This window comes from Lontra canadensis, unplaced genomic scaffold (genome assembly GCF_010015895.1).
Source record: "Lontra canadensis isolate GAN:19392208 unplaced genomic scaffold, GSC_riverotter_1.0 scaffold28, whole genome shotgun sequence".
NCBI lineage: Eukaryota > Metazoa > Chordata > Mammalia > Carnivora > Mustelidae > Lontra > Lontra canadensis.
The window spans coordinates 17,646,400-17,665,483 of NW_022631022.1; the positions used below are offsets into that span (position 1 = coordinate 17,646,400).

The 19,084-nt window shown below is 38.2% G+C and overlaps 1 protein-coding gene across 8 annotated transcripts in view; it reads left to right on the top strand.

Annotated features, from left to right (window-relative positions):
• The window catches only part of NEO1 (neogenin 1), a 233,126-nt gene that overhangs the window by 156,849 nt on the left and 57,193 nt on the right, over positions 1 to 19,084 (top strand). For 5 of the 8 annotated variants that reach the window (XM_032865005.1, XM_032864999.1, XM_032865000.1 and 2 more), the window contains exon 8: positions 16,015 to 16,234. In XM_032865005.1, the coding sequence (XP_032720896.1) occupies positions 16,015 to 16,234 (220 nt within the window). The remainder of the gene's footprint in view (positions 1 to 16,014; positions 16,235 to 19,084) is intronic. The other 3 variants (XM_032865006.1, XM_032865002.1, XM_032865004.1) reach the window with 1 other exon arrangement.

Genomic DNA, 19,084 nt, shown 5'->3' on the forward strand with positions numbered 1-19,084 from the left:
ATGCCATTAGTATATTATCTCTTTTCATCTTTACATCAACACAGTAAAATGGATGCTGTTATTTGTATGTCTGCTTAGGAAAAATGAAGTTTAAAAACATTAACCTGCCCAGGATCCCGCAGCTAAATATGTGTCTGAGCCAGGATATGAACCTAGCCTGTCCAGCTGATGGACAAACAGATCCGTTTATAGCATAATCCTGTGGATATGTCACTGCTACCCAACCAAACCCATTAACTTCAGTTCCTCACCCATCTTACGTTTTTATCACTTAAGTTGTTGCGCTCTTAAAATCAGTTCCCTTCTACTAGGACCAAATCTTGTACCTCTTTCAAGGCCCAGTTTTAAATGCTACCACAGCTGTAGCACTGTTGGCAGTCTTCCAGCTGGAATAAATTGCTTACTTTTTACCTCATTTTACATTTATTTGATCTCCTTTCTAGGACTGCCTACTTTTCCTTTAATATAGCCATTGGATGCATACAGTTCTTCCATGCGAAACTGTAAGGTCACTGGGAAAAGGATTTGTGCCTTTTATTATTTGTGTCCTGTATCTGTATGATTCCTAGCATTGCCTGACATGTAGCATTTCAGTAAGTATTATTAATAAATAATGTATATTTAGTCAGTTTAATTTTTGTCTTTATAACTGCATCCTTTTAAATCAGTTTCTGCATCAAGGTTGTTGACTTATAAATATTTGTGTGGATTTTATTTAAATATGAATAGGGATCTGGAGCATATCTGTTTTAATCCTGCTGATGGGATTAATATTTATGAATATCTAAGAAAGGGAAAGTAGTTTTAGAGCTAATTAGATGGAGACTGGCATCAATAAAAATATCTAAATTTGCATGAAAATTTCAAGGAAATTCAAGATATTTGGGAGTCATTTGCATGCTAAATAAACATTTTGATTTCTTCTTTTAGAAGTTAAATAATGTGACTTGTAATATGGAAGATGATTCCTAAATCAAAAGTAGGCAACAGATCATTGTTTCTGTCACATAAACCTAGAAGGAAAATAGCATGTGTCTGCCAAGGTTTTAAAATTCATGTCACAATTTCACAAACCAATTTGGTTGTAAACTATCTTTCTTTTTAATAGTACATAGCAATGAGAGTTGTGGCACCTCATTTTTTTTTAAAGGTTTTATTTATTTGAGAGAGATAGTGAAAGAGTATGGGATTGGAGGGAGAGAAGCAGGCTCCCCACTGAGTAGGGAGCCTAATGTGGGGCTCAATCCCAGGACCCTGAGATCATGACCTAAGCCAAAGGCAGAGGCTTAACCCACTGAGCCACCCAGGTGCCCCAGACTTGTGCCACTTCAAACAAGTGATATATTAAGCATAGAATAGCTAAGATTTATTAGCAAGGTCATTTTCTTCTGTTTCAGAAAATAATAGAATTTGATAATTCTAAGTTTTACCTATACAACGATTGTCTTAAGAATAACCCTTATCATTTTCCAGTGGTAGGACATTCTTTCTCCTAAGACATCCCATTTTACTGTTGGATAGAGTTTCATGTTTTAAAAGTTATTCCCTACTTTAAACTATAATGTTTTTAAAATCTCTGCTTTTTAGAGCTTCTTTCTTACCTGTACTTTGAATCTTTAGAATCTATAAAAACCTTAAGATTTTTAACACTGTAATTCTCATGTGGAGCATCTGGCAGAATGAGATAGGGCGTAGGCTGTGGGCCTATAGCTATTTCTTTATAGGAGTCTCCTGAAAGCAGATGTTTATAAAGCAGATTGTGACAGTCTAAGAGGATGCTTAAGCCTAAATCATCATTGTGTAGCATTATTCCTCTGCTTTGGTTTTCTTAATTCAATATCATTATATTTTAAATTTCAAAATAGTCATGAAATTGTATTAGTTTGAGAAAGGGGGAGGAAATCTGTCTTTTTCTTATGCCTCTCACTTAAAAGCTTCTATGAAATATGCCTAATCTGTTGAGAGACACCATTTTGAACAACCAGTGCGCAGCTTTGAGCTCATTGTAACTGCCACATATTTTTCAGTGGCTCCTTTATGTGATAGATTACTCTCAGGAGCAAACAGTTTGCAGCTCTTCTCACATTCTGTTAGAGTTTTTATTTTTAATAAAGTGCTATGATTAATAGCCTAATGTAATTGTTGTTTCCCCATTGAGTGTAGATACTTCATTTGTATGTCTTTAATCTGAAGGAACAGTTGTTTTATTGGACTCTTGTTGTTTTTCTGTGCTTCTCAAGGTTTTTTGATTGCTTTCTTTGGGCTATATATAGTGGGAGGAGAAAATGAACTTCTCTATCAGAATTGTGGAGTAGGGCCCAGTAGAGAAATGTTAAGGATGAATACTGACATGCTTGAACATTCATAAATATATTTTTATGATAATTTTGGAATGGGACAAACATCTATTGCAATTCTGATTGATTTTCCAGTGGCAATTATGAAAATACCTTGTCTCTTTGGACTACTGGTATTCTGATGATACTATATTATAGATGCTTTCCAAAATGCCAGCGTGCTTTCACCAAGTTCTTTGTTTTGTCGTTGTTGTTTGGGGAGGTTGATTTTTAAAAATTTTTTTTATTTTTGCAAATTAAAGTATAAGGTAAAACAAGGTAGAAAGGAACTATTGAAAAGTTGAGAAATTATGCATCTAATTTTTTCAAGAATCTGGTGCTCCACTCATCAATAGACAGTGGTTCATTGTTCTTTCTCTTGAAGTGGTGATACCCTTCAGCCTGGTCATTCCTACATCCACTCTCAGGAGTCTGGCTGGGAGCAGAAGTGTAGGAAACACTTCCGTGTAACCACAGAGCAATTTTCCTTTTGTTCAGAAATCCAGAGTTTGAGGTCAGGCTTCTTTGGCACTAACCACTGAGTACTTCATTAGCCCTAACCAGAAGCCGGCTACGTTTGTTAAGAATGTAGTAGGGTAAGAATTCAATACTGATAAGAAAATTTGAAAGCTTATCTTGTGACATTGAGTATTGAATCTGACTTTTATTAGGAAAGTAAGTTGGGTGAAACTTTTACAAAATAGAGAAAAATAGTTTAATAACATATGTGTTAAGTAGCATATGTGTACTTACATATAAACAGACATATTTCTGGCCTTTTTTTGGCCAATAAGGGTATTACTTTTACTTTGTCTTAGAATTTAGGGAGAGCTGCTTATTTTTGTATTTTTGAAAGTCTTTCTTTTCGGGGCCCCTGGGTGACTCAGTTGTTAAGTGTCTGCCTTTGGCTCAGGTCATGATTTCAGGTCCTGAGAGCGAGTTCCTCATTGGGCTCCCTACTTGGCGGGGGGCCCATTTCTCCCTCCCTCCTCCACTCCCCTTGCTTGTGTTCCTTCTCTAGCTGTGTCTCTCCCTGTCAAACAAATAAATAAAATCTTTAAAAACAATATTGAAAGCTCTGTTTATATGGAGACTTTTAAAAAACTCCTTAAAATAATTTTAGAATTGTCACAGTGTCACAACGAGCAGAGAAAGCCTTGTAGTATACTCTTCACCCAACTTCATCTAATGTTACCATCTTAAATAATTATGATATAATAAACAAAATTAAGAAAACCACAAACTTCATTCTGATTTTACCAGTGTTTCCATTAATGGCTTTTTTCGGTTCTAGGATCCAGTTTTGGATCCCACATTGCATTTAGTTGTCACGTGTCCTTAGTCTCTTCAGTCTGTGGCTATTCTTTTGTCTTTAATGCCTTTGACACTTTGACACTTAGGAAGAGTATTGGTCAGGTATTTTGTATAATGTTCTCAATTTTCATTTTATCTGGAATTTTCTCATGATTACATTAGGTTAATGGATTACATACGGTTATGGATTTTTTTGGACAAATATTACAGAATTGATGTGCCCTTTTCAACACTTCCATATCAGGGTTATATATATTATATATATCTTGTTATTTGGTAATGTCAGCTTGATCATGTGGTTAAGGTGGTGTCGGTTGGATTTCTCCCTTGTGAAGTTGTTTTTCTTTTTGTAATTAATAGATACTTTCGGAGATACACTGTGAGGCTGTACAAATATCCTATTTTCCCTTAAACTTTTAGGGGTGAAGCTTTTTAGTTGCTGGGCTTTATTATGGAATAATTGGGTAGTCATTCTTTTCTGTTATTGTTGCTAGGACCAGTATTTGTCAATCTTCTCAGCTGCTCAGCTTATCCTAAGAGGAATGCTTCACTCTCCTGCTTGGTGATAGGAAGCTTGGTTGCCAGCCTTCTGGAACTTGCTGGGGAGGGTGATAGGGAGTTTCACATTTCAGTACGTGGTCTTAATCTCCTCTGAGATTGGTCACCTCTGAGCCCAGAACCTCTCTGATTTAGTTTCTCCTGAGTATAAATCTCTTGTCTCCAGGGGTGAGGCGGAGGTTTAAGAGCTCCTAATTCCTGTCCCCCCATCATCCCTGTCTCCTGAAGTGCTCACAGTTCCTCACGGTCAGCTGGTTTGAGTCTCCTCAGTCTGTCCCTCTTGGTGTACCTGGAACAACTCTGCTCCATTGATTGTCCACTTTTTTTTTTTTTTTTTGGCATGTATTTTGGGTTGGGATTACAGATACCTCCTAGTTTTGTCCAAATGGAGTTTGTGTTCGTATTTCTTGTTGTTTGGGGGTATTATAAAGTGGTGTACCCAGAAATGTATTTAGCCGTCTGTCCTAAAACCAAAGCCAAGATAGGTTTTCAGAAGACTATTTGGCAACATCTCTGAAGCATCCAAATACACAAACCTTTGGGTCAGCATTTCACTTCTAGGAATTCATCTTATGGAATTATTTACACGTGTGCATGAAGATAACATGTATAGGAAAATTTTCAGAAACACTGTCTATAGAGCCAAAATAAATAAGTAATGGAATCAGCCTAAATGTAAGTCCTAATAAGGAGACGATTAAATAAATTGTGATATGTTTGTATTATAGACTAGTATGCAGCAGTCGGGACTAGTGAGGTTTGTTTATATATACTGATGTGGGAAACTCTTAAAGACAAATTACACCATAGAGCAATTCTCAGAGCAGCATTTTTGGTATCATTTTATTCTCATATTTTTTTTGTGTGTATATATAAGTACATAATTGAAAAAGGAAAATATTTGGAAGAATATAAGCCAGACCTTTTAATAGTGGTATTTTGGGAATGATGAAAAGTAGAACTTTAATCCTCTTGCTTTGTCTACTTCTTTATTGTATAAATTACTTCTGAACATAATAAAAAGGTGAGGACTTAAAAAAAATTACTTCTGTAACAGGCTTATTACATTTTGGTTTTTAAACAAAAATATGAAATAGACTGCCTACAAAAGTAGCTGAACAATGACTGGTTTTCAGACAGTCTCTCTCTCTTTTCTTTAATTAAAGATTTTATTTATTTATTCGACAGAGAGAGACATAGCGAGAGAGGGAACATAATCGGGGCAGAGGGAGAGGGAGGAGCAGGTTTCCCGATGAGCAGGGAGCCCAGTGCAGGGCTCAGTCCTAGGACCCTGAGATCATGACCTGAGCTGAAATGAAGGTAGATGCTTAATGGCTGAGGCACCCAGGTGCCCCCAGAGTCTCTTTAAAGAACTCTTCAAGACACTATCTCAGGTATCACTGAGGATCGCCAAACTGGGCTACTGTTTGGGAAAAGAGCTTTCACGATCATATAGGAATGGGAAATTCTGGGTTAACAAACTGAACAAGTTTTTCTCCTGTAGAATTGCTGGGAGTCTTTAACATGCTAAAATGTATGGCAGATCTGCACAATCTCACAAACATAATTGTTCTCTCTCTCTCTTTTTATGGCATGCTTGTTAACTTCTCCCAAAAGAAATGCTCTGTGGAACTATATTTTTGTTGACATTGCTATTATGTTTAGAGCAATAAAGCTCCATGTTAATTTGACCAGTTTTGAACAATGAATTTTGAATCATGCCGCTATGAACATTCCTGGGAAATAATCACTTTAGTATATTCTTTTATGCAAGGAAATGAAAGGATAGAAAGATAGAAATTTTTCCCAAGATACCTTCAAAATCTTCTGAACTCCTTCAAAAGGTGAGAAGGAAGTTTTAAAATTAATATGTTTTCAAAGGAAGATTATGAAAAAAGAACAAAATTTGGATTTCAAAAGAAAACTTTAATGTGCCTACTCACAGCTCACTTGGCTGGTGTGAGTGGGTGTCAAATTAGGATAATTGGATCCACTTAAGTGAGGGCAACATGCCCAGCACAGAACTTAATGATCTCTACCTAGAAACTGTTTTACATGCATAGATGGATTGGTTAAACTCATAAACTACTAAAAGTGACACTTCATCAATCACGAATCTAATGTATGATTAAAACCAGATCTATCAACCACAATGTAGCTGGAGTTGGAAAGTGATTTATTAGGAAAATGAAAATAGTTCTGATGATTTCCTCAAGGAGCACCAGGAAGAATACAATCCTTCTTTGGGGTCTCACACAGATCCTTTCAGTTGGTTCCACGTCAGAGCCTATCAAGGTCATTAGGTTTCGGTGAAAGTGCTGGTATGAAGCTGCTGCCAGCTTTTGGGCAGCTGCCAGCGGTTTGGGCAGCAGGTCAGAGCTCATAGCATTTTTGATCTTTGGATTTTGAAAGTTTAATAACTTTTCTCAGACATATTTCCCAGTTATGTTTGGCTTGATTCAGGTTTACGTGGTCCTGATTGCTCCAAATACAGTAGCAGTATGCCTGTAGGTACCGAAGTTGAACCGCCCATTCCTGTTCAGTAACCAAGCAGACCTCGAGCACAGCATGCAGGACCCTGACCTCTGCACGGGGGTGTTTGGACTTCATTCTGTAGGTAGTTTTGGGGAGTGATGTGTTCAGATCTTTTATTTTCAGGAGGCAAAAGGGAAAGGGAGCAGCATAACTCTTTTTTATTATTATTATTTCAGTTAGCCAACATACAGGACATCATTACAGTACATTAGTTTTTGATGGAGTGTTCAACAATTCATTAGTTGGTATAACACCCAGTGCTTATCACAACACGTTGTAACTCTTAATATAATCAGACTTAAGAAAAAACACCAAGGTTTCACTTATGCTTTGGGACCCTTGATGACTAATTGGTATTTGTAAAATCATTGAGTAATTTCTGGATACTTCATTTTTGTGAAGACTTCAGATAGATTAGTTGTAAATTCAGGTGTTTTGAGCCACAGGAATGTCCTAGTTTTCTGTAACTTGCTATTGTAACTCTATAACTGTCTTAACTATACACTGGAGAAAGTACGTTGAGTAGTTCCAACTAGCCAAGTTAGCGATTTCATTCTTCTTAATTATTTTATTTAAGTATGATTTACATACCATAAAATTCATGCATTGTAAGTGTACATGTCAGTAATTTTTAGTGGATATTTAGAGCTATGTAGTCATCATCACAAAATAGGTACAGAACATTTCCATCCCCCCCAAAATCATGTATATCTGCTTGCAGTCAATACCTCCTTTTGCCTCCAGCCACAGAGAATCAGTGATTGGCTTTCTGTTGCTTATAAACGTGCCTTTTGTAGTTCTTTTACATAAAAATGAAATCATGTAATATGTAGTCTTTTGCAACTGGTTCTTTCATTTAGGGTAATATTTTTGAAATCATCCACATTGTGGCATCTATCAGTATCTTCTATATTTTTATTGCTGAATAATATCTTTTATAGAGATATACCTCAATGAATCGTTGAACACTACATCAAAAACGAATGGTGTACTATATGTTGGCTAACTGAACATAATAAAAAAAAAAAAAAAGATGTATACCTGATAGTGTTTACCTGTTTACCAGTGGGTGGACACTTGGGTTGTTTCTAGTTTTTAAGTATTCTGAATACTGATACTGTGAACATTTGTGTAAAAATCTTTGTATGGACATTTGTTTTCATTTCTCTTGGGTAGATTCCTAGGAGTAAAATTCCTGGGTTGTATGCAAAGTCTATGTTTAACTTTTTAAGAAACGACCAGTAAAACACTCTGTTCACAGATGACATCACCTTATATGTATAGAAAATCGTAAGGAATTCACAAATAAACTATTAGAACTAATAAATGAGTTCAGCAAGAGTCAGCATCCATATACAAAAATCATTTGTATTTCTGTACACTTAACAGTGAGTGATCTGAGATTAAAATTAAAGTAATTTCATTTATGATACCATCAATAAGAATAAAACACTTTGGAGTAAAATAACCAAATAAGTGTAAACTTAACATTTTTGAAAGAAATTAAAGATCTAAATAATAAAAGACAATTTGTGTTCATCAGTTAGAAGACTTAATATGTTCCCACCAAAAACGTATGAGGATTCCAGTTCCTCGCTGCCCTCACTAACACTTATCAGTACTGTGTTGGTACAAAACTCGGAACCCTTTTTGATTATATCCATTCTAATGAGTGTGTGGTAGTATGTCATTGTGGTTTTAATTTACATCTCCTTAATGACTAATGATGTTGCACTCATTTTCATGAGTTTATTAGCTGTTCTTACGTTTTCTTTGATAAAATGTCTGAGCTTTTTGTTCACTTTTAAATTGTGTTATTGTTCTGATTGATTTATAAGAGTTCATTTTATCTTCTGGTCCTGAATTACATGTTCAAGTCCTTTATCGGATGTATGATTCAGAAGTATTTTCTGCCAGTCTGTGGTTTGTCTTGTCATTTACTTAGTTGTGTTTTTCTTAAAGTGCAGAAGTGTTTATTTTTAATAGAATGCAGTTTATCAGTTCTTTTCTTTTATGTCTTATGCTTCTGTTGTCATCTCTAAGAATGTTTTTCTAACCCAAGACTTGAAGACTTCCTCCTATATTTTCTTCTAGAAGTTTTAATTCTTCCATTAAGTCTGTGAGGCATTTTGAGTTAATTTTTGCTTGTGGTGCTAAGTAAAGATCTAAGTTCATTACTTTGCATATGGATATATAGTTGTACTCGCACCAGTTGTTGAAAAGACTGTTCTTCCCACATTAAAATTTCTTGACGCCTTGGCCAAAAACCAGTGACCACAAACTTAGGGTTTTATTTATGGACTCTTGGTTTTCTTCCATTGATCTTTATGCCTATTCATATGCCAATACCAGACTGTCTTGATTCCTGGAGCTCTGTTGTAAGTTTTGAAATTTGGGTAATGCAAGTCTTCCAGCCTTTTTTTTTTTTTCTTTTTCAGAATTGATTTGGCTATTCTAGGTCTTTGGCATTTCTATTACATTTTAGGAGCAGCTTGTCATCTTAATAACATTGTCGTCTAATCCATGAACATTTATTTATTTAGATCTTCTTTTCATTTAGGAATTTTTAATTTAGATGTTGTTTAATTTCTCTCCAGCAATGTGTTGTAGTTTTCAGGGTACGAATCTTACACTTTTGTAAAACTTATTCCTAAATATTTTGTTCTTTTTGATGCTATCATGAATGGAATTGTTTTCTTAATTCCATTTTTGGGTTGTTCACTCCTAGTATATAGACATTGAGTTGGTTTTCGTATATTGACTGCATTGTGTGACCTCACTAAACTTATCAATTCTAGTAGCTTTTTTTTTTTTTTTTTAAGATTAGAGAGTTTTCTACACAGATATAATTAGGTCATCCACAAATAAAGACAATATTCCTTCTTCCTTTCTAATCTTTATTTACTTTGTCTCTTTTTCTTGCTTTCCTGCACTGGCTAGAACTTTAAGTACAATGCTTATTAATACGAGAAATGAGAACTGACACCCTTGTCTTACATCCAACCTTAGGGGAAAAAAAGCATTTACTTTTTAGCCATTTAGTGTAATTTTCACTGTATGTTTTTCAGGATGGGGAACTTTGCTTCTATTCCTGGTATGTTGAGAGTCTTTATCATGAATATGTAGGTATTTGATTTTGTCAGATGCTTTTTCTGCATCTATTAAAGTGATCAGTTCTTCTTTTTTTCTCTACTGTGGTATATTACATTGATTTTTGGATATCAAACTAGTCTTGGATTCCTGTGATAAATCCTGCTTGGTCATGTTGTATAACCCTTCTAATGTGTTACCAAATATGGTTTGCTGTTATTTCATTAAGAGTTATTGTATCTGTGATCATGAGGGATATTTATCTATAGTTTCTTTTCCTTTGACTTTGATATTGGAGTAGTATTGGCCTCACAGAGTGAGCTGGAAGTGTTTCCCTTCTGTTTTCTGAAAGACTTGTAAAGGATTAGTATTATTTCTTATTTTAAATATTTGATAGCATTTACCAGTGAAGCTGTCTGGACTCAGACTTGTCGGTGTGGGAATTTTTTTTTTAAGATTTTATTTATTTATTTGTCAGAGAGAATGAGCACAGGCAGACAGAGTGGCAGGCAGAGGCAGAGGGAGAAGCAGACTCCCTGCTGAGCAAGGAGCCCAATGCAGGACTCGATCCAAGGACGCCGGGATCATGACCCGAGCCAAAGGCAGCTGCTTAACCAACTGAGCCACCCAGGCGTCTCTGTGCAGGAATATTTTTAATTACTAGTCAAATATCTCTATTTTTTGTAGTTCTACCCAGATTTCGTGTTTCTTTGTAAGTAGGTTTAGTAATTTTTGTCTTTCTGGGAATTTTTCTATTTCCTCTGAGTGACCTGATTTATTGGCTTAAATTTGTTTATAATTTTACTTTGTAACTTACCAATCTATATGGTTGGTCATACTGTTCGTTCTTTGATTCTTGATTTAGGTAACTTATGTGTTCTATTAATTTCTTAGTCTTGTGTCTTTTTTTTTTAAACTGGCTAAAATATTCAATTTAATTTTTCCCAGCTTTATTGAGGTATGATTGATAAATAGTAATATATTTAAAGTGTACAACATGATGATTTTATATATGTATACATTGTGAAAGGATTCCCACAATCAGGTTAACAGGTTTATTAAAACACCCATCACCTTACAGGGTTACTTTTTGTGTGTTTATGAAAATGCTTAAGATCGGGGCACCTGGGTGCCTCAGTGGGTTTAGCCTCTGCCATCAGCTCAGATCATGATTGTGATCTCTCTCTCTCTCTCCATGTCAAATAAATAAATCTTAAAAAAAAAAAAAGAATGCTTAAGATCTACACTCTTCACTAAGTAAAAGATTGCATAATTCATGTGAGGCTTCTTTTTTTATAAAGGTATTAAATTTCCCTTTAGGCATGGCTTTAGCTGCATCCCATAATTTTGAATTTGTTGTGTTTTTCTTTTCATTCAGTTAAATATTTTTTTTAAAGATTTTATTTATTTATTTGACAGAGAGAGATCACAAGTAGGCAGAGAGGCAGGCAGAGAGAGAGGGAGAAGCAGGCTCCCTGCTGAGCAGAGAGCCCGATGTGGGCTTGATCCCAGGACCCTGAGATCATGACCTGAGCCAAAGGCAGAGGCTAAACCCACTGAGCCATCCAGGTGCCCCTAAAGATATATTTTTTTAATTTTCTTGTGATTTCTTCTTTGATCCTTGGGTTACTAAAGAAGTGGGTTGTTTGATTTCCAAAAACTGGGGGTCTCCCCATATTTCTTTGAATTCATGTATTTTGGGGCCCTGTTTTTAGATGTATATGTATTTATAATTGATATGTTCAAAGAAAAGATACACAATTTAGTGATAATAATTGGAAATTTTAATATTCTCTCAAAAATGAATTAAAACAATTAGAAAAAGTTAAGAGTATAGAAGACTTAACTCTAACAACCACTTTGCCCTGACTGATACTCTAGAATCCCCACCCATCAACTACAGATACAGGTTTTTTTCAAGCACATACAAAACAATCTCCAGCATAGACCATATGCTGTATGTATGTAAAACAAGTCTCAGGAAATTTTAAAAGACTGCAGCCATACAATGTGTGTGCCTGATCACAACAGAACAAAATCAGATATCCACCTCAGGCCTGTTCTTTGGGGCTTGCTGTGGAAGTGGTGGATTCTTCAAGCTCAGGGGTCTTCTCCTGTAGCAACCTGCTGCATGTGTACACATCCGTCCAGGGCCTTCGCTTTGCCTTTGTGCGGCTTGGGGGGTTTGGGAGCTGATGAAAACAAACAAGAAACTCTAGCTATTGCTGTTGCCTTGAGTAATAAAGTTTTGTCTCTGATGCAACACTTGTGTTTCTGCCAGCGCCCATGACGCATAATAGCCTGTCTTGTTAGCTCATCAGTAAGGTAATCGCAGACCTGTGTGGTTCCTGACAGTTTTCTTTAGTTCCTGGAACATATTTTTAACAGTTGCTTTGAAGTCTTTATTAAATCTAATATCCAGAGACCCCCTGAGACCTTTTGTATTGACTGTAGTTTTTACATTAGCCTCTGAGTATAGGCCACACTTCGTTTCTTTGTATGTGTCTTCATTTTTTGTTGAATATTGGATATTTGGGATAGCGTATTAGAGCAACTGTGGATTCTGGCTCCTCCTCCCCTCCCCCAGAGCTGTTCTTGTCTTGTTGTGTACTAAGCCTGCTTGGACTAAATCCTTGACATCCATCTTCTCCACACTGCAACACTGATGTTTCTCCTTAGCTTTTTTGTTTTGTTTTGTTTTGTTTTTATCCTTAAGCCTGGCTTTTAGGGGTAACCCTTGTGGCTATATGGATTAGTGTTTAGCCAAAGATCAGGAGTTGTGCTCAGACCCCTCAAGCCAGTAGCCTTCCACTCTGAGCTGATGGATCTGGTGTGATTTGGGGCATGCATCCAAACTGGAGGTCGTTTTTTAGTCTGCCTCAGCTTTTGTTTTCTGCAGGGCTCCCTCACTGGTCCTCTGAATATACACATAGGTTCTGCTGGCCAGAGATATGGAGATATGTGGGTCCCCAGGACCCGCTGCTGGCTCTGCTGCATGTCCTTATGGCCTTTGAGCCCTCTTAGTGTTCTTCACTTTCCCAGACTCCCTCTTAAATCCTGCCAACTGTCGCCCACTGTTTTCTCCAGAAGATCACAGCCTCCAGCTGGGGGAGACCCTGGCCCTTCCTATTCCCTTGCCACTGAGATTACACTCTGACTGACCGTACTCACATCAGTGAGCCCTCTGACAGCCACGGCAGGACCACCAGCTTCCAGGGCCAGCCCTGCTCTGTTGACAACTGCTCCCCTAGAGTTGGGGACCTTGGAGCAGCTGCAGGCCGGAATGGTGCCCGCTTGCTGTTTTCATCTGAACTGCAGTGATTTTCACGAATAAATACTTCTTGGTTTGTTGTATGCCTTTGGCCAGTTTCCAGTCTTTGACAGTTTTGTCCAGCCTTGTAGTTGTTTTTGGGAAGAACATCTGTTGACATCCTCAAATGGTCATGCTAGAAGTCCAAAGTCCCAATCTGTATCATTTGCTGTTGATCCTGGTGACTGTGTGGTTCTCTGGGGTCACGTGAGACTTCCCTTAACTGCCCACCTAGAACCTGGAACAGCAGAAAAAGAACCAACTTGGGGAAAGTGGGTGTAAAACACTAGGACCAGAATGGACATGGATTTTTCCCATAGTTAATTAGGAATCATTTACGATGACCTGGCATTATTAATACTTTTATTCTAGGTATAACTGATAAAATATACTTGCAAAGCAAATGTTTATATAACATAATTATATAGTTATTTATATGTGCTTTGAATCAACTAGAAAGATTAAATATCATGTATGATGATATTCTAGCAACACTGGTCTCCATTGCACCAACATTCTCTCTGAATTTTCTTCCACTTATTAATTCAATAAATACACATTTGTTGATTATGTAGGGTATACGTAGGCACAATAAGTGATGCCAAGAGGAGGCAGGTACAGATTTTGTCCTCGAGGAGCTTATAGGTTAGCATGATTCATCATGAACATGAAAAATACGCATGGGAGTGCTGTTGCCTCTGAAGACTTACAGGTGTGTGCTCTAGGTCCGTAGCTAACCAAAGTTTCCCTGTCTGACGATTGTCACCCATTACTTCTGTCCCTGGTCCTTCCTGCTTACATTCCCCTCTGGGTGCCTTTATACTTACCTTCTTCTCTTTTTCATCCATTCGAGCGAATTGTGGTGATAATGTGTACCTAGTGCTTCCCACATGCCTTTTCTTACTGATGTTCATGTGGTTCCCATCAGCCTGGGATGTGGTTAGGGAGTGTTTCCAGTTTATACACAAGGTAACTAAGATCAGAGAGACTAAGTGACTTGCCCAGCTTCACATTATTAGGAAGTGGCAGAGTCAAGTTTTGAACACAGGGTCTTTGTGCTTGAAATCCTGGGCTTTTCCCAGTGTGCTATACTGCCTCTCACGTTACGAATTTCCTCTCCGCTCCAGCCAGCAGATAGGTGGGAAATACCTAGCTTAGTAAGTCAGGTCAGACTTGGAAGTGGCTTTTCCTTAGTGTGTTTTTGGATAGGCACACAAATGAGGCAACAAAGCAGGACTGTGTTAAGGCTACTCTTTGAACCGTTTCCCTCTAAGGGTTTTTAGTGACTTAATTTTATAATCAGAGATTCATATTTCCAGTGGCTTCTTACACATTTCTCTGGCAGATATTGGACCATTACTCCGGATCCAGCATGTTCAGAACCAAATTTGCCATCTCTCCCTCAGTCTCTAGTCTCTTTTAATGTTGCCGTTCTCCATGAGTGACCCCATCAACCAACCACACATTCTCCCAAGCCAGAAACCTGGGAGTCTTTGACTCCTTTCTAACCTTCACCCCCGCCTCCAATCCTGTCATTCCCACCCTACCTCATGGGGCTGCTGTGTGCATAACTGACATCATTGATGAAAAAGAACTCTGAAAGCTGTGAAGGAGGTATTTTCTCTGAAGCAACACATCTGTCGAAGCATCAGGAATAAGCATGAGACCTTACTGGCCATTCACATGTAACTTTCTTAAAACATGGACACTTGGGTCAGTGGAGTGTGGACTTGTGTCTTCCGGGACTTCATAGTCTTATATTCTGATGGCACTCTGTACTCTTCAGTGTACTTTCTCATAAGGAGAGGAAAAGAGAGAGTGAGTGAGTTGCCCACTGCCTCTCTTCTACTAATTTTCCCATTAAGGTTATCACACAACTCATTCGAACTCCTTTATTAAAAATTGTGAGATTATACTTCTACTCTCTGGCCCCAGGATGCAGGAGATTCTGGGTTCAGTACTGGGAAAATCAGAAGTGTCCAGCAGCAGAGTGGACTTCCTTAAGGAGTAATAAAGTTACCAATGACTGCAAGTGTACAAACGGAGACTTCTGATGAGCGGGGCTTTGACCTCCTGCCGCTTCATCTCCATCCAGTTCCTGAGTCTGCGGGCCATGCTAGTACATACTGCAGGGAGCACCGTAACGAACAGATCAGCTTCCTAGAAGTACTGTGGTTTTGGAATTCTTGATTCATGTTTTTATATATTTGTGGTTAAACGAGTTGAAAAAGGTAGCAAATGAAATATTAGGGACATGAGGAAGGTTGTCAGACTTGCCTGGGTCTTGCCGAATTACAGAGAGCAGGGTTTAATATGAGATAAAGTTAAAGATGTGGCTCTTGAGTCTCCCGCAGAGCTAAAGACCCCGGCTCTGCAGGGGGGTCATGACAGCCTGGGCCCGTGTCCAAAGCAACGAGGCTCATCCAGACTGCACATGTTATTCCATATTTGATAAAGTAGCTGAAAGTACTGAGGTGTTCTCATAGGGGAGACTTCTTTGTGCAAAGCTTAATAGATGTTGCATGCTGCTTTCGGAATTAAAGAAAATCACTTGGTCACTGCTGTGTCCTTCTGTGAGATGTTTTATTCTCAGCCGTCACCCTCCCTGTCCCTTGCTCACAACCATTATAGTGACCAGAAAGTCTGCTTGCTCTACAGTGATGTGTCTGAATAGTGCCCATTAGTTTTCAGTAGTTAACTCCGGCCTGCATGTTAGCCTTCAGTTTAATGGCCTTTTTTATGTTCATTCATTTTATTTTATTTCCCATCGTGGTTTTGTTTATTTCTTTTTTGTTTTTTGTTTTTTCTGTTCTCTTTTTTAAAACCGTCGTGGTTTGCCCTTCATATTCCCCAATGTTTGCACATGACAAGATGTTGCCATCCCAACATTACCTCCCACTTCACTGACCAGTGCCACTACTGACCATCTAGCACCAGCCACAACGGGACCACTGCCTTCAGCTCCTCGGGATGTCGTGGCCTCCCTGGTCTCTACCCGCTTCATCAAATTGACGTGGCGCACACCTGCATCAGAGCCTCATGGAGACAACCTTACCTACTCTGTCTTCTACACCAAGGAGGGGATTGCTAGGTAAGTGTCCATGTTCCGGAGCCAGTTGGTTGCGTCTTGGTCAATCCCAGGCCAGTCGTGCTCACCCTGGCTCCTTTTTGTGCAGAATCTATACCAGTTTTTGGTGCAGAAAAAATGATCACAAAGATGCATATTTCCCAATTTTAGGTCATTAAAATTTATCCCAATCAGACCGAAGTCCTGGTATTCATTCTTTTCCGCGTCTCTCAAACAACTTGGGACGCGGGTGTGGTATAGATAGAGATGTTTAGGTGGAAGTATTGGTATATAACAAGGCTCCTCTCTTTTCATACGGTTCAGTCAGCACAGCCGCTAGGACGTGGTTTACTTAGAACATTCAGATTCTGGAAATTAAGGTGGACTTAACTTCGAGCAGTAATCGTAAATGCATACTTGCCTGCACCCAAATGTGGATGTGGGCCGCTGAGCTTGCCGGGGGTCTCCTGGATGACACAAGAGTGATAGTAGCTCATTTCCCTAACTGCATTTTCATTAAGTTCCTCTCCATCTCCACCTCTTTCAGGAGCTCACATTGCTTCTTCTTTGCTTACGGGACATTGTCCAGAATCCCCAGGTCGCTTTACTCATCACCAGCTTTATGGTGTCTGTCCAGCCTTCCGCCTTTCTCCTCCCACTTTACCTCCCTTTCTGATGAAGCCTGTCTGATTCCTGTCCTGTGTGCTGTCTTTCTTCCAGTGTGTTCTCCTCAGTCGCTTACCCCCTTCCCAGCTGAAGCTAAAGTCAGTTTGTGGCCCAGATTAAGCCCCAGGACACCCGCATGCATTTTTCTCTACCTTTCTCAGCAGATACAGCCTTTCTCTTTATGTGTTCATGCCACTAATATTGGCACTTAATTATGATAACATGTGATCTCTTACTGCCATAAGTTGTTACTCTTCTGCTATTTTATGTGTATTTGTGTTGTTTTCCCAACCCAATTATAAAACCTTTGGGAGGAACTTGCCACACGCTATGTATTCTTAGCATTGCCAAGTAGATTTTTTCAGACCAAAATAAGAAAGCTAAAGTATCTGTTTTGATTAGGGCCCTTGAGCATGAAATAAAGCTTGTGTCTCTCCCAGGGTGCTTACATCTGATAAGCTTTGAATTTAATAACTAGACTGTCGAGTTCCACAAGGATCGGAACCTCCATCAAAATCACTTGATTTAACCCTCTTGAGAAGTCTGTGTCACCTCATTTGAGCCAGATAGATGGAGCTACTCACATTATGTTTTTTCTGAACATTGTACCAGATGTCTTGGGAATTATAAAGATAAAGAAACATAGATCTAGACACAGAAAGGCAAGACATTACTCCCAAATGGCATCTGTGTTAAAGTGTCTCCAGTAATCTTTCACATCTCACTGCTAATTCTGTAGTATTTCACAGAAGGAAAGAACACTTAGTAATTCCTCAGATTAACAAACTTCTTTCCACTCCGGTTCCTTTGCCTTTGCTGTTTCTTCTATCGGAAATGTATTTCCCTCACAAACAACTGTTTCTGGCTTTGTATCTGTCATCTTCAGATCACACCTCCATAGGCCTTCCTTGAAGACCCCCCCCAACTTCGCCCCCTTCAGTCCTATCACACAGTGGTGTTCTGGAGCCAGTTTGTTCCCAAGCCAGTTTTTAAAGTTTCAGGAAATTTTAGACCCGATGACAACGTGGTAGCTCAAAACAGGGCATGGCATGAGTATTTACTGGGACAAGTGCTACAAACCAGGGCTGGTTATTAAACATTTACCAGAAGACCACTGCTGTCACATCACCCTGTTTTGGGTGGTTTTCTGTTTTGTTTTGTTTTATTTGGGTTTTATTTTGTTTTCACAATGCTTTAACACTCTGCAGTCTTCTCTTTTAATTAACCTATTTCTTATGTCTGTCTTATTCAATAGAGTATCACCGGCACCTGGAACAGGGCCTAGCATATAGTAGGACTAAATAATTACTTGTTAAATGAATAAATTCATTTCAATCAATGGAGTAATAAAAGCTTATTCAAGAAATCATGTTGAGATAATTAACTCCATTTTGTGAAAAGAATGGAAGTTATATCTCTGTCTTATGTATAACAATAAATTATAGACAGATTAAGAGATTGTAAGGCTCATAAATGTATTAGAAGAAAATGCAGAAACTGTTTTATCACTTGAGTGTGAAAGGCCTTTTAACAGACGACAGGAAATCCAGAAGCCACAACAGGAGAGATCGACAAAGTTTATTACATAACAGTGTAAAATTTCACATGATAAAATATCATAAACAAAAGCTATCAAGTGATGAGCTGGGAAAAAGTTTGTAACATTTATAAAACATTGTGCTGCTATCTAGTCCATATAGAGCACCCTACAAATCTTAAGTAAAAGACAATGTCCCAAGAGGTGAGTGGTACAAATAGATTGATTAGCAGAGGTTAATGGAAAGCCCATTAAAGTTAAAAAATGTTTTTGCTGTTGCTCATGGTCTGGGAGATACAAAATAATACAAAACGTGAAACTTTTTTACTTTTAAGGCTGGCAAAAATTTTAAGTTGATAATATGTAGTGTTAAACAAGTTAAAATAGTGGGGAGAAATCTGCTCTAGGCTTTTGATGGCAATATAAGAGTAGCCCTTGGAGAAAGTGATTTGGCAGATTTTTTTTTTACCTTCTTAGTGCACACATCCATCAATAACAATAACCCAACAATAACACTTCTAGATGTTCTATAGAAAACAGATCTACAGGGCACCTGGGTGGCTCAGTTTGTTAAGCAACTGCTTTCAGCTCAGGTCATGATCCTGGAGTCCCGGGATGGAGTCCCACATCAGGCTCCCTGCTCAGCAGGGAGTCTGCTTCTCCTGCTGACC